This window comes from Azolla caroliniana, unplaced genomic scaffold (genome assembly GCF_043228905.1).
Source record: "Azolla caroliniana isolate FFs.n. ecotype wild unplaced genomic scaffold, voAzoCaro1.0.p SCAF_6, whole genome shotgun sequence".
Lineage (NCBI taxonomy): Eukaryota > Viridiplantae > Streptophyta > Polypodiopsida > Salviniales > Salviniaceae > Azolla > Azolla caroliniana.
The window spans coordinates 16321162-16338092 of NW_028230441.1; the positions used below are offsets into that span (position 1 = coordinate 16321162).

Here is a 16931-nt window from a genome sequence, read left to right on the forward strand (position 1 = left end):
TTTTCACGCTCTTTTTAGAAATTTTCATCCTTTATACTTAGCTATGACACAACGATCTTCTAATCATCATATCTCCCTCATCCGAGCTCCAAATTTAGAGATTTAAAAAGTTAAGGGTAGCTCTCTTTATAGGCTTTCCAACCTATATTTGAATATAATATTTGGCTTCTAAACGCATGATTTATGAGCGTTCGTTTCAGATTGTGTTTTGGTGGCTCGCTTTTTTCTTTTTCTACTTTTCTCCACGTGTCCTGCTTTTTGTTTGACTTATCCTCAAGACCTTTGTTCGTGTCCTTGACCTCCGAATGTGAATGCTCCATACTTTATATTCTTGTAGTGTTCAATACTTTGAATTCTAAAAACACTTTCACATTTAGCCCTCCCCCTTGCTTCTTGGTGAACCCTAAGCTACTAATAAAACAAAAAATTCTCCTTTGCCCTATTCATGGCTATAGACAAAGAAGGAGAGAATAAATAAAACAAATTATGTGAGTAAAACCCCCGCTAGTCGGTAGGAAAAACCTCACGCTCCTAGACACACACCCACACACACATTGACAATTGCCATCACTATCTTTCTCCTTGTCAACACAAAGAAAGAGATTACCACAATTACTATGTCTTTGTCAACTCTCCAAACACGAGTATGGTCATGCGATACATAGCTCTTGAGAGAAGTAAGCATGTTGTTAATGATTAGGTAATTAATTAAAGAATAATTATTACCTAATTATGTGATTACGTAGTAGAAGATTAAGTGATATGTGCGTGTATGTGTGCGTGAGAGGAAGAGAGAGAGTACACTATGAACAAAAAAACAAGATGGGGGATGATAAGGTATATTAAAAGGTAAATATCATCAACTATCATCAAATACAAAAATACCTTCAATGAGGTATTATAGGTTTCATGTGAAAGGGTGCACATGTGCTAGGAGAATATAGGTACAACGTGTAAGTCCTATATTAAATGAGAATGGAATGGTGGATCTACAATGTATCTCACTTGAGTACAAAATCCTATTTAAGGCTTTATGGTCAACACACCAACTAGATTCTATCTAGGTAACTACTAAGTTACATGTGTTGACTAACTAACTAAACTAAGTTGAGCTTAATCTCTCAACACGCCCCCTCAAGCTCAAGTGTGAGGCTTCCAACATCTGCTTTGGCTTTTGTCGGCTTCGTGTGCTTCCGTCCGGCCTTCGGCTTTCTTCGTCGTGGCAATCTCAGTTCCTCCCCCTCAAGCCGGTGACAAAGGCTTGTAGTGTGTGGACGAAGGTCGGCTACTTCCACCCATCGTGGGTTACGAGCCGCTTCAGTGGAGCTCTTGGGCTCTTGTTCGGCCGCTACCTTCATTGTAAAGGCGTAATGATGGGTCATGTACTCGTTGTAGCTGTGCCGAGTGACGGGGTTCTTTGCTCTAGATGAGCGTCGAAGTTTTTTGCTCTCCGATGTGAGCGCCTTCTTTACTCCAGGTGTACGCATGATGGGTACACCGAACTCACTGTCTAGTGAGGGAGCCGATCTATCTGAATCATTGTCGTCGGGGTGGTCGACTTCGTATTCGGGCATCTTACCTTTGCCTTTGTCCAAGTTCGTACTTGGTTGCGACGGGCTTGGGTCATGTGGGGCCTCTTGTGGCCCACTAGGCTTTGCCGTAATCGGACATTCTTCGAACATGTGTTCGAAGAGATCTCCATATTCTACCTCTTGTTCGGTGGATTCCGGGTCGACCAGAGTCGGAGTCGAAGTTGCCTCTTGTGCATACCACGATGCGGACTCATTGAAGAATATGTCTCGACTTACCCAAACCACTTGGGTAGAAGGGTTGTAGCACTTGTATGCCTTCTTCTCGGATGAGTATCCTATGAGGATACATCTCTCCAACTTCGCGTCGGGCTTCTGTCGTTGTTTGTTTGGGATGCGTACATTCGCAATGCTTCCGAACACTTTGAGATGCGACAGGATCGGCTTCCTTTCAACAAGGAGCTCATATGGAGTTAGCTCATGGACTCCATTGGTGATCCACCGGTTCATGAGATAGACGGTCGTGGATGCCACTTCGGCCCAATACAAATTCGGCATGTGCTTCTCATGCATCATGGCGCATGCTACCTCAAGTATTTGCCGATTCTTCCTTTCAGCGACTCCATTTTGTTGGGGTGTGTGTCGGCATGAGAATTCTCTCCGAATGCCTTCACTTTGGAGGTAGGAGGTGAATTCGTCGGAGAAGTACTCTTTGCCTCCATCCGATCGTAGCCATCAAATGTGCCGACCGGTTTCTTTTTCGACTTGCCCTTTGAGCTTTTGGAAGTGGGAGAACACTTCGCTCTTCTTCTTCATCGGGTAGATCCACGCGTAGCGGGAGTAGTCGTCAATGAAGGTTACGTAGTATCGGCATCTGCCGATCGTCGGCGTTTGAGCCGGTCCCCATACATCCGAGTGTATGACGTCGAGGAGGCCTTTGCTCGCGGAGCTGTCCTTCGGGAATGGGAGTCGATGTTGTTTGCCAAGTTGACACGCTTCGCATACTCGGTCGACTCGTTTCAACTCGAATGTCGGAAGTCTGATAACGACTCCCTTTGTTTGCATAGCTCAGATGCCGTTGGAGGTTGATGTGTCTGATTCTTTTGTGCCACAACTCGATGTTCGTCTCGTTTTTGAGACCTTTAGCGTACATTGCCGATTTCACCTTGTTCAAATCGAGGATGAACATTCGGCCTTCTCTTTGCCCCTTAGCTATGACTCAACCATCTTTCTCGATGAAGCATCCTTCTTTGGTGAAGCAGACTTGCATGCCTTGCTCCACGATTTGGCCGACCGAGACCAAATTCTTTGTTATCGTGGGCATGTGCAAGACATTCTTGATGCCAGTTTGCTCGCCTTCTTTCCCGAATGGGACATTGCCGATGTGCCGAATGGGATGCGTGGTGTCATCTCCCGTTTCTATAAAACCGGCATTCGTAAATCGTGAAACCACTCTTCGTGGGATGTCATGTGATGTGAGGCGCCGGAATCTACGAACCACACATCTTCCGGATTGGAGATTCTTGCGGAGTCGGAGGCCATCATAGAGTTCGCTCTATGCCGCATTACAAATAGTCCGCCGTAATCCTCGTATTCGGAGTTGTTGGCATAGTTTGTGAGTTGTCGGCTTGTCGATGCCGACTCACTTCTTTTCTTCCGACACTCCGCCTCATAGTGGCCGATATTGCCGCAATAATTTCAAGTTGCGGGCCTCGTTTGCCGACCTTGTTCGGCTTGGAAGCTCCCCCTTCTTTCGAAGGTTCCTCGATGGCTTCCTCTTCTACCGCCACGACCTCTTCCTCAACCACCGTCCGAATTCGAGAAGAACATTTGTCCTTCCGGTGCCTTCCTTTTGGTTCGAATGTGGTTTTCTTCGACCAATAACATCGATTGGAGGTCGAAGAACAAGGGAGGGTTTTCTCTCGCCAAGATTGTCGTCCGTAGTGGATCAAATCATTGTGCGAGGCCACCCAAGCATACTTGAACCATCTCGTCTTCGTCGATGTTTATGTTGATGGAGCAAAAGGTCACAAATGCTCTTGATTTTGGCGGTGTAGTCCGACACGGACATGTCTTTTTGCCGAATGTTATTCAACTCTTGCCGCAATTGAAGTTTGCGGGCGGTCGTGTTGGCGGCGAACATTTTCTTTAAGTTCTCCCACACCTCTTTAGGCGTCTTAGCGTCTCGAATGTGGCTAAGCATATGGTCGTGGACACATGTTGCCAAGCAATACATTACCTGACTCGCTCCTTGCTCCCACATTGGGTAGTTGTCGTTTGTGTTGTCGGGCTTGTTCTCGAGTGCGCCGTTGATGTAGCTCCAATACCCTTGGCCGACGAGGTATTGGATCATCTTGTACTCCCAAGATGAATAATTGCTCCGGTCTAGCTTTTCGCTAGGGAGCGAGCTACCCATTTGTGTGTTCATGTTGTTTTGTGTCTTCCTTGTTAGCTCTTCTTTCTTCGATCACGTACTTGTGCTACGTAGCGGCACTACGATAGCGGAACCACAACAATAGGTGAGACAAACTTCAAATCCTCCAACTTGATGTGGTGCTTGATGCCTTCTACTCTTATATGTGAATAGTCATTTATGAATAACTTTGAAAACTTAAAAAGAAGAGAAATAAACGTTAGATCCTCTTCTCCTTGGACATCGTTTGAAATCATCTTCTTTTTCCCCTTTAGGGTGATAATACTTTTCTCTTCAATGACTTCTTCTTCCTCCTTAGACACCATCTGGAATGATTTGTTTTCCCTATCCCACGAAGATTCATTAATTGTTATGCTTTCCTCTTCTTGCTTGCCATTGTCGATAGATGATTCCTTCTCCTTTATACATTTGATTAGTTGTGGTGGATCCTTTGATGGTGATAAGTTCATGATACTCCAATCATGCATTACAAGTAATTCTCTTGGCTCTTGATCAAATTGTTGTTGAAGAGTTGATGCCCACATAACTTTGTTGCTACTCAATGCAAATCCAAAACACAAATCTTGCACGAACACCTTCATACACTGCAACTTGGCACTTACCAATGTTTCCTTACACGCATTGATCTCCAAAAGCTAATCTCCAGCTATCACTTCTAGGTTACCTTCTTCATCTTGCAACTCCCTTGTGGGTACTTCACCATCAACAACTTTTTCTGTCATATCTTCCATTTTATCTTGCACATATTCATCATCAACCACCATATCTCTTGTTGTATCAATAATGTCCTCAACATGATGTACATTGGCATCACCATCCATAGCATCGCTTCTCATAACAATCTCCTTGGATTCGTCTTTCACATCATCATTCTTTATATTATGGTTGTCCTCGTGAACTATATGGGGGAACTCCACATTCATCACCTCTTCTTCTTTGTCTCTGGAATCACCTTCATAGACATCATCATAACTCCAAAAATTAGAATAATGATATGAGGGAACCTATTGAATCAGACATTGCAAATATGTTGGTTGTTGGCTCATGATTGATCCACAATTATCATAGCTTGGATTAAATATGGTATATGACGTCGATACTCCATATGCTTCACCAAATAACACTTTCTTCAATTGTTGATCATAACTTTGACATACTCAAAGCAAATCATGGAAAGACTTTGGGTACTTCATATGCACTTCATATTGAAAATATGGATCTAGCCCTGCTTTGAATCTTTGCATCTTGAAGTATACATCTTCAACGCCTCCAACAAGTCGAATCTAAGTGGACCATATATCCAAAAACGTCTTCTCATACTCGAGGTAGCACATTGATGAAACCATACGCAATTGGAAAAGTTCTCTTCGTAGATCTGTCGCATCGCAAACTCCATATCTTTCCATCAGTTTGATGATGAATCGGTAGATCCAACCATCAATGAGTGGACAACCGTTCCTCCCGTTATATGAAAAGGATCGGCCCTCCCTCGAGCGCCAAAATGATGACAGAGAGATGATAGAAATGAGAGATAAATAAGATATATAGATCCAAAACAATAGAGATTTATTGATAATGAATGATTATGGTATAAGTAAGAGAGAAAGAAGATACATAAACTCAAGCCTACAAGGATAAATTGATCACCACTCAAACACACTACATGAATAGGCAAGAAAAACACCACAAGAAAGAGACTCTTCACCACCACCTTACTCTTCTTGCTTTATATGAAGTTCTCCTCTACTAGATAACCTTCCCTTGCTTTCTTTTTCACGCTTTTTTTAGAACTTTTCATCCTTTATACTTAGTTATGACACAACGATCTTCTAATCATCATATCTCCCTCATCCGAGCTCCAAATGTAGAGATTTAAAAAGCTACGGATAGCTCTCTTTACAAGCTTCCAACCTATATTTGAACATAATATTTGGCTTCTAAACGAATGGTTTATGAGCGTTCGTTTCAGACTGTGTTTTGGTAGCACCCTTTTTTCTTCTTTTACTTTTCTCCACGTGTCTTGCTTTTTGCTTGACTTATCCTCAAGACCTTGGTTCGTGTCCTTGACCTCCAGATGTGAATGCTCCATACCTTATATTCTTGTAGTATTCAATACTTTGAATTCTAAAAACACATTCACGCATACGTTGGTACAAAACCAACAAAATGGGAACATTATCTCCCAATTTTGGAGTTTGCTTATAACAGCTCCAAGCATACGTTGATGGGATATAGTCCTTTTATGTTGATGTATGGTTTTCAGCCACGAGCCCCGATTGATGTTAATATACATCATGATGAGTTGCGAAGTACGCAAAACTTTCTTCGGGATATGCAAGATATGTTGCATATTGCACAAGATAATATAAAAACAGCTCAAGATAGAGCGCGTTTTTATGTCGATCATCATAGGCAACCTCGTGTATTCCACCCTGGACAAGAGGTATTTTTACGTGTACCTCACAATTCTAAGACATTGTCTAAGGGTAAGTGTGCTAAGTTAGCCCCGCGATTTTGTGGACCTTTTACAATCCTCAAACGCATTGGGTCATCAGCCTATCGTCTCGCTCTTCCCAATGGTGTTGAAATTCATCCAGTTTTTCATGTGAGTCGTCTAAAAGAACTTCTAGGTTCTGGTGACAATACAGTTACAATTGAAACTCTGGTTACTTCTGAAGAATTATCTTCTAAACCACATGTACCACAAAGAATTCTCGATGTTAAAACAAAAAAATTACGTACTAAAGAAATACGATAATTTAAAATAAAAGGGATGGATAAATCAATAAAAGATGCCACATGGGAATGTGAAAATACTCTTAGAACTAACTTCCCTAACTTTCCATTGCAAGAGTGCAATGTTTTAAAGAGGGGGAGTATGTTACGGGCATGACCATATAATATCCCGTGGTGAGAATTTACCGTAGTATTCTATACACGTGGATAAGTATGAGGGTTAAACAAGAGGGTAAAGAAGGGAAGGATTACTTTTAATCCTCGGGATTGAGACAACCCATTAGGCCAAGTGTGAACTTGCTTGGGGGCCTTGGGTATTGCTATAAATAAGAGACCTAGCTACCCTCATTTCATCATCTTTTGACTACGTCGAGACTCTGTTTCGTGGTGGTTCAACTGTTGTAGCGAGCGCGCGCCAACATCAGGTACGACTTGACGCCACGATGGTGGTATGGGACGCCGATCGAGGCTCGAGTTCGTCCCGATCCCTTCGCTCAGGGGTGGTTGGGTGGATCGGCACCCTTCTTTCTCTCTCTCCTTTCTATCTATCTATCTATCATTCTTTTATCCTTATCATATGCTTACATTAGGGCATATCTCTAATACAGAAGGTACGTGGCATTCATGTAGTGCTTCTTCGGGGGCTGAATATAGAGGAAGAGGAGCAATCGACTTCCAGGAAGAGCACAACCACATCATTCTTTAGTGATTATGAAAGGCAATGGTCGATTCATCGTTTTTTGGATCCCGAGGTGAAGCACATTAGATCTCGTCGATCATACATGAGAAATTTGAAGACGAGAGCAATTAACAAGTTCAATGCCACTCCAAAAGAACTCAAAACATGCATAGAGTCCAAATTCATAGCCCGATTCATGAGTCGCAAGATGGCCATATACGATGCTAGAAATGAACAAGTAATGGAGAAGCTAAAGTAAAAGATTGTGGTTAGGACTTAACCTTATGTAAGTATGAATTGCAAGTGTGAATATTATATAAGTTTGAATCGGATGTGTGATAAATCTCAAGTATGATTTTCAGTGTAAGAAGACATGGATTGCGAAGTCAGAAGTGCAATGTAGTATTGGTGTCACATGGCGGCGCCTCCCATCACCCATTGACAGGGACTCTTAAAGAGTTAAAGAGACATTGGGCGAGTGATCTTCGTAATCATGGCATCGCTAGTGCATATGTAAAAGCACCTCGTTGAACAATGTGGTGGCCAATTGGTGTCAATGGCAACACTGAATGACATGTTGGGAACGAGCATTGTCAAATATATCAAGACTAGTCCCATAGATGTGATCAAGGTGAAATTCCTTAAGTTAGATGATGCAATCATGGATGTTCAAACCAAGTATCACACATGCTTTCGGAATGGAGTCCAGAAGTATGCACGTGTGAATAGGTATAATTGTCATCACATTGGTGTGCCTCAACGTGTTCATCCTTGCACTCGTCGGTGAAGGGGTTCATCTAGATGTGGGTGTAGCTTCCATATCGAAGTTAGAAGGAATGATGGGTTTGACCATGGGACCATGACCATTTCAATATATGGACCTCATACTGGTCATGTTCCAAGTAGTAGACCAAATGTGTACCATTTGCCGGCACACCCAAATGTCATAAGATGTTGCAAAGATGGCCTATTTGATGTTGGTTGTGCAAGGCATGTGGCATGTATGAGCATTTGTAAGGAAGCATATCATAATTCCATTAGAACTTGTTAGCTATAGGTTCTTTATGATACCAAAGGAGGTCCATAACATGGCAAATAGGTTAAAAATTGGGAGTACTATGTCAAAGGTTAATTGGTCTTTGATGATGCAATATGCTTATGCACTCGGAGATATTGGGAAGGTGTCTCATATCCAACCCTACTTGCCTGATGAATGTGGATCACCAACTAGGCAACCATTTATCTTGATGTTTGAAGATCAATGGATGTTAGAAATGTGTGAGTGATTGTCACTACACAACTCTTGAGCAATCGACTCCACATTTAAAGGACACACATTTGGGTTGCCCTTATATGCAGTTGTTGCCCCAAACGCAATGGGAATTGGGATCTTGTTAAAGGGTCAAACCATGAGCAAGTCGCGTTAGAAACTTGCTTGAGAGTCTTATTCTCATGGATGCCCAAGGTGATGCCAAATACGATAGTGATTGATAAATGTAGGATGTCATATAATGCCATAAGTAATGTGGTTGCAGCCGACCATCAATCTTGGATTGGGCAATGGTTGCAAACACATTGTCGACTTTTATTGTGCTAGTTCCACGCTGAAAAATCATGGATAGAAAAATTGGTGCCAAAAGGAAGAGTGGCTAAGAGAAACCATATTTATCAACGGATGTGCCAACTCATGCAATGCATTATGAAATTCGTATTCAATGCGATCTGTGAGGAGATAAAGGTAGAATATACAGACAAACCCAATGTTTGGCAATATTTAGAAAGAGGATGGCGTGGCTTGAGATGTGTGTGGAGGAAACTTTGGCCCAAGTTTGGTAGAATGTTCAACTATGAACATGTTGACACTACCAATATTGTGGAAAGACATCGGCAGTTTATCAAGTACACTACCTTGAGAGGAAGAATAAACCGATCAATTACCAATCTTGTGCATGTCTTAGAATGGTACAAGCAATGGCAAGAAATATGTGAGAGTGGTAGATTTTCACCCCATGCAAATTGTAGGGATCAAAGGTCAAGACACTGAGAGGATACTAGAAAGGTATGGCAGTGATACATCCATAGTGCATATTGTGGATGATGCCCGATATTGGTTTAAAATATTGAGCTTGACAACTCCCACGCTCCAATACTCATATTGTGATTGCCAATACCTTGTGAGTAAATGTAAGCATTTAGTTGGAATCCGGAAGATTATTGAGAGGCACATGCCACACCTGTTGAGAGTCCAAAATACAAATGATTGAGGAAGCTATTCAATGTCTCAAGCAAGGGTTAGGATCCTTTGACTGGGCAACTATTTTGAAATGTATACAATGAAGAAGACGACTAAGCAACGATCGACATATCACAATAACTTATTGGTAGCTCCCCCAAACACTTCTAAATCCCACACCGGAAAACTATAGAGAGGTGCAAGCTAGGGTAGGAGGTGATTACCAATATGTGAAACTGAGAAGGTTCGGTGTTTGTGTTGCAATGCAATGGCTTGACCTTGACTTCAAGGGACTTGAATGTTACATGTTGCAATAATTGTGGCTGCATTTTGCCATCATCCCCACATGAGCCATAATCTCTGCATACTTGTGTATACACATTTCATCTTTTTAGTTTTTTAACTTAGACTTTGGACATTTTTGGTTTCCGAAATCAAAGCTACATAGCTATTGATGTCAGAAACATTTTGTGGTAGGAAATTTGTGTAATTTGAAGTTTCAAGCTTTAACGTAAGTGTAATTTGAAGCTTTAAGTTTTAAGTCGATTTGTTATTTGAAGCATTAAGTTTTTAGTTCATCTGTTACTTGAAGCTTTAAGTTTTAAGTTTGTGTAATTTTTGAGTTTTGAGTTTTAAATTTTGTGTAATCGGAAGTTTTTGATTTTTTAGAGGAATTTTTGTTTTGCACTTAGAATTTTTTGAAGTTTTTGATGCTTGTTTTTGAGTCAGGCTCTTGTTCTGAGTTGGTCGGGCTCCTGATTTGAGTTGGGCTCCTGCACTGACGCGGTCGGGCTCTTGGTGATAGAGGCTAATAGTGAGTCAGGCTCGTGTCCTCAGTCAGTCGGGCTCCTGGTGATAGACAGACGCTGTTAGAGTCGAGTTCCTAGTGACAACCACTATCAACTTTTTTGATGGTGCTGTTTTTTATTATTATCTAGATCGGACGGTGTAGATCGCACGCGCCCTCGGCTACGCACACCCTGCACCGCCCGTGGCTGCGATTCCCTGGCCATGCCTCTTTTATGATTTGGTAGGAGTTGGAGAGGAGCCATATGTATGTATGTATGTAATGTATGTATGTAGAGTGTAGTGGGTTCGCTTAAAAGCCTAAAACCCCCTTTTTATCCCCTCTCCTCCCCTCCTCTTCCTTTCCTTCATCTTCTTTCTTGAAGTTGTTACATATGTACTTAATACTTTAACATATTCATGTATGTATGTAATATGTATATGTATGCAGTTAGTTCACATTTACGTACATACATACTTTCTTCTCTTCTCTTCTCTTCTCTTCTCTTCTCTAAACTTCGTCCTTCCTTTCATTCCTCTGCCCCTGTCCTGTCTGTGGCCATGTTCCTGAAGCTTTTACGCAGAAGTAGCAGAAGAAGACTGTGTCGATCCTTCTCCACCACACTAGCTTCTTCAACAAACTTCTTCCGTATCCCCACCACGTCGGTCTCGCATCTGGTTGCTAAGAGAGAGCGCATAATAAATTCCAGAAATTTCAGTCTATGTTCAGCCCGAAGCTTGAGATTCTCTGATCGCAAGAAGATTCCTCTCTATGTAGAGAGAAACCTTTCAGCTTCTCTTTCAACGAAAGAAAATGATGGTGATACTCACAGTCCTCGTGATGTGATCCACCGTATTTCCTTGCCTCAAGGAGGAAAAGAGCATTGCCTGCAAGCAGGACGAATTGCCAATTCTTTTCCGGAAACAGAAGGAAAGAGAGAAACTTGTTTAAGATTGGAAGGAGGTGAAAGAGAGTCTTTCTCAAAATCAGAAGGAGAAGAAGAGTTGTTTTCCAGTCTTGAGGCTGATGATGATACTAGTTTGACGTCAAACATAGAGGAGGATAATGAGGAGACAGATATCACCAATTCTGATCCTGATGAAGTGGATAAAGATGAAAAGGAATATGACGAAGGTGATGGAGTTGACATGACCAATGTCTCAGAAGACTTGAAGGTAGAGAAGAGATAAAAAGCTAAAAAGTAAAGAAAAACCATAATGTTTTAGAAATAATGCTAGATGTTTAGGAAATCGAAGTCTTTGAATCTCGACGGGTTGAAGTCGATGATGTAAGGTAGAAAAGAAAGAAAACTTAAATGTTCAGTAAGCAAAGCTAGAACGGGTTACAGAACAAACTGAAATGTTAGGGAAAGAAAGTTAGAATGTTATATAAAACAAATTGGAATGATTAAGGAAGAAAACTCCACTCTGTAGACTCCATGTAATGGGGTATGTGGAGTCGGTGATTGCTACAATCACTATTGTAGGGAAGTGGGGATTTATTATTCAATATGATAAGAAATACTTCGTAAAACATTCTGTACCGTGTTTTAGTTGTCCTAATGAATGGTGCATGGTCAATGAAGCTACAGAAACTGGAATACTGAACTAATAGCTCATTTCTTGAAATTTCATAGCTTGTGTATGTAATCATCTCATAGTTTTTGGGGACCTCATTCTTGGTTGTATGAATTGAAATGATGATGGACACATTAGTCTTTGAATGTAATTGTGTAGTTGAAGTCTTTTTAAAAGAGTTTCTCATGGGATATATGAAAATGGGCCATCTCTGGGGTGTCGAACTTGCACAAGACGATGATCCTCTGTTGTGATCAAGGGTAGTTTTGACCTTGATTTCTTTCGTTATTTCTCCTTTCCATCACGTGCAAGTTCCTCTGGATGAATGATTTATGCTTCAATCAACGTGGTGTCATGTTTACTGCATTCATTTGAGTTTCTTTGAAAGTTAACAGAATTCATATTACAGTTGCATGATACCTCTTTTCTGTAAAACTGAAGTTACAGCCAACATTTTCGCATATATATGCAAGTCCTATAGCCGCTAGAACAATTCTGGAAAGTTACTGTAGTATAGTACTTTCTATGTGATATTAATTTGTATGTTAAGTGATATTATGATGTTTATGTAGTTTGCACTTTTTTAATGTTAAGCTTGCAAATGTTCTGAAAGGAAATGCTTCAAGAGGGATATCTGATAGAAAGCATAGAAGATGATGGTTTTGCAAATGAAGGAGTTGCGGAATTACTGACTATAGAAGAGATTAAGCAAGTGCTAGAAGAAGTTCGTGCAAGAGATGTGCAGATTTTCCCTGTCAGTGATCGATGTGAATGGACTGATACAATGATTGTTGCTACTGGTATATCTGATAGGCATGTTCGTGGCATTGCTGATGCTCTAGTTTTCAAGGTGAATGATACTGGCATACATATGCGTGAGATATTATAAAACATAAAAATGCTTGCAAAATCCAAGGTTTTTTTCTCTTGACATGTTTCAAGACATTTCATTTCTGACTGATAATACACACCCAAATATACATATATTGTGAACATGTAAGTTTTGCTAATAATGAGGAAGTGGATGTTTGAAGCTTAGTTGATGGTTGATACATTAGAGCTTTGTTGATTGTTACATACCATTTTCTAAATGGTTTTATTGAAAATGGTTACTTATCTTTGTTTCTCCTTCCAGGAGGTTCTATGTACACCCCTTCTGGTGATCATAAATAGGCCATCCATTCTAAGCACTTTTATTGAGAAAAGATAAATCATCTGTGGGTAAACATTATTCTCTTCATAGATCGTATCAATGGGTACATTCAAGGGTAACTATGCATCCATTGCCCCTTGTAGTTACTTACATTTACATCGACATCAAATGGGGGTGTGAATGATATGCGTGATAACACAGAGTTATTAGAAGAGGATTCATACCTTCGTAAATTTGATAGGATTATGTAACCCAATTTCTTAACTCATGCAGAGAACTCATGCTCATTAAAGTGATCAAATACTAACCTTTTTCTCTCTTAAGTATGAAGGAATCCACACCATGATTCTAGGACAAAGAGCATCACATAAGGATGATTTTTATTTTTGAAAATTTTCTAATCTTAAGAACAGAAATTCTAAAACATCTCTAGATAGCTCTGATGTAATGGTTTCAGATTCTGATGGTTGTGTTGGAGGATATAATGCATGCCTCAAATAGGTGTAACAGATATTCAAAGGGTTTTAGCATCTTTCCTACATGGTTCGTGGCATACAGCCAAGGGATATACATAATTTCTTTTCTTTTCTCTTTTTCTTGCAAATGCTGGGATTCTATCTTTTTTTATATGTAGTGCAATAAGAACTCGTTGATTCCCATTGTTTCTTGCAGTTCTTATTTTCCATTGTTTTTAGGAGTTGTGAAATAAGAAATGCAAGAAACAATGGGAAGCAACGAGTTCTTATTTCACTACTCCTAAAAGAAATAATGATTTTCATTGGTTATGTTTTGGTACAGATAAAGAAGAAAGGACAAGTTGAACCCCCCTTGTATCCAACCATAGAGGGGCAAGTAGGAGGAAAATGGTTGGTGGTGGATTGTGGTGAGATGATATATTGGTGTGGTTTATTTGGATGGGTGAAAGAGCTGAATGTGTCTAGATTAACGTTTCTGCTTTACGTCGGTTTTGATAGGAAATATTATCATTCACATCCTCGATGAAGAGTCAAGAGAATATTATAAGCTAGAAGACATGTGGACTGGATCTGTGAGGTCTTCAACAGCAGATGAGGTACTGGTACTCTTTTTGTTGTAGACTATAATGTACTACATTTTAACCTTTCCTCGTTTCTTCTCCTACTTTTTGTAAGAGAAAATGCCTAAAGGGTTTTGAACCAGAGTTGTGAAAGTGCTGAAAGGTTTTGAATAGATTGCGCAAGTATCATATAATCCATAAGCCTTGGCATTTCCTTGTCGCTCTTGAAGAATTTCAGAGTGTGGTAAAAGTTTCTTTCAACCCTTGTAAAGGGTTGATGAAAATCTATGCTCCTTGGAGCTGACTTTTCATTTTTCTTTCAACCCTTAGAAAGGGCTGATAAAAACAATCTTCCTTATAATCAACTTCTCATTCTAAATTACATATAACATCCATGTTTACATAATCTATCTCCAAATTCCTGTCTAACCATCTACTTCTATGTAATTATGTATGTCATGTGCAGATGTGTGTATAATCTATGCTCCTTGGAGCTGACTTCTCATTTTTCTTTCAACCCTTGGAAAAGGCTGATAAAAACAACCTTCCTTATAATCAACTTCTCATTTAGCATAGGTTTCTATATTCCATATAACATCCATGTTTACATAATCTACCTCCAAATTCCTGTCTAACCATCTACTTCTATGTAATTATGTATGTCATGTGCAGATGTGTCTATAATTATTTTCTTGATACAATTTTAGTATGTGCTTGTACATGTAATTTCAATTTATATAATTATATAAGATTAATGGGATGGGTAAAGTCATAAAAATAATTAAATGTAGTCACAAGAGTTCGAGATATTCTTTCGCTAGAAAACTTGAAGATAGAGCATAGGAATGCTCTTCAATATCTAGGGAAGCCTAAAAGAATGTGAAGACTGGGTTAAAACTTTGAATGACGAGCTTGACCATAGTGAAGTGTTTTAAGGTCTTGATATTACCCAATGAGGTAGCTACTGCAGAAGTGTTTGAGAGGCTAGTATTAGTCTAGAAAAAGTTCTCCAACTTTTTTCTCCAACTTCTTTGTTCTTTGTTGATGAGCTTGTGTGGTTGTATTGTTCTCCAACTTCTTCCATGTGTCTTGAGTTCTAGCAAGAATAATCCCAAGCACCATTGGTCCTCATATTCCATTACCTAACATAGTGGGCCAAATGATTGATTAAACAGGCAATGGTATCTCCCTCTTATTTCATAAAAAACAGTATTAGCAAATATAGTGTTCTTCAGATTCTACTCCTCGATAAGAGGATTGGTGGATTCTTTCTGGAAAATGTGTGTATGTATCTGCCTACCTCAATCTTTAACTGATGTGAAGAGGTCTACCACACTGTGCAATGCATGTGTAGAGATCGAGACAAGAATGGGGTGCCAAATAGAAATTGAAATCAACTTTAAAATATGTTAGGGTTAATAATCTCTATATTATTGAAGTACCCAATGAGCTGTTAAACCAACACATGCTTGTGGTTTAAGTCGTTTAAGCTGTGCTTTCAAGCATGATAAACCAAACTAAACCAAACTGTTTTCCAGTCTTTTAACTTAAAGTGAACTGAACAGAACCGTTTAAGCTGTTAAGCTATTAAGTCACAGTTTCATGGTTTGGTTTTTGCTCTAACCGAACTGTTACCGATTACTACAGACATACATAGACATGTTTATACATGCTGCATATATAACATATATATATACGATTACATACACATATCTATGATATATTCACACCAGATGAGGGACAATGAGGAAATCCAATTTGATGGTGCAAAACTATATAGATTTTCTGACTGATAAAAACATATACTATCCCTTCTTAATTTAATGGCAACAACCCATTAGAAATACTACATACAGAAGACCTAGTAAAACTAATAAAGAATGGAACAGACCCAATGCATTAACAATACAAATAGAACTCCAAATGTAATCCATGGATGGTAGACAGTACGAATACAAATTTCTGATGAGATTTCAGGTAACGGAGAGTGGCTAGCATAATTTGTCCTGAGAGAGACTTCTTGTTAGCTTACATTTGTTCTTGATTGTGATACATGTATTTATCAGGTTTCTAAATTCAGTTTTTACTCTTTCACTATTCTATGCACCTGCACAGGCATTGAGTGAGGATTTTACATCTGTGATGGTTTATTTATTTCTTTGCAGGATTTGCAAACTATGCTTAAGAAAGCTGGCTTTAAGGATCCTAATTATTAGAACAGAAGTGATATTTAGTACTATCTGTCCTTGTTGAAGCTAGTACAGTAATTATTTGGGGGAAATAAGGATTAAAGAATATTGCGCAAAGTCTAGGGGCATGGATGCAAATCACGACGTCCCTGGTCTGCCATTTTTTGGAAAAATTCTCAGTCTTTTGTGGACGGTTTTCATTCTTTTCTTACCCTTCCATAGAAAATGGAGAGACGCATGTGGTACAGTAGATGAACACCAGAAAAATTGAACTGCCAATTTTTCTTGTCTGTGCTCATGGGTGAATATCCTATTCTAGTGCACAAAAAGGTTACCATTTCTATTTCAAGTTTATTTGATCTATGGCTTATACTCACCTTTCTAAAAGTGAGAAAGTGGCATTGGTATAAAACAAAATACCAAAATCTCCCAGGATACTTTGGTTTAATAGTGAAATACTAACTATTGGAAACTTGCACTATGTATGGTGTCTGACTGATTAAAAAGAATGTTGCTGTTGCGTCCCTAAATAGCCAATTTATTATCCAGACTTCTCATTTGAATCCAAGTGCCTGTTT

The 16931-nt window shown here is 39.7% G+C and overlaps 1 protein-coding gene across 1 annotated transcript; it reads left to right on the forward strand.

Annotated features, from left to right (window-relative positions):
- Nucleotides 1–10926: 10926 nt before the first annotated feature.
- Nucleotides 10927–16694, forward strand: LOC147863195 (Lojap-related protein). Its single transcript, XM_087321651.1, has 5 exons — nucleotides 10927–11573; nucleotides 12589–12825; nucleotides 13927–14011; nucleotides 14103–14200; nucleotides 16330–16694. The coding sequence occupies exons 1-5, from the start codon at nucleotides 10959–10961 to the stop codon at nucleotides 16378–16380; spliced, it is 1086 nt and encodes a 361-aa protein (XP_087177777.1). The 5' UTR covers nucleotides 10927–10958; the 3' UTR covers nucleotides 16381–16694.
- Nucleotides 16695–16931: the final 237 nt, after the last annotated feature.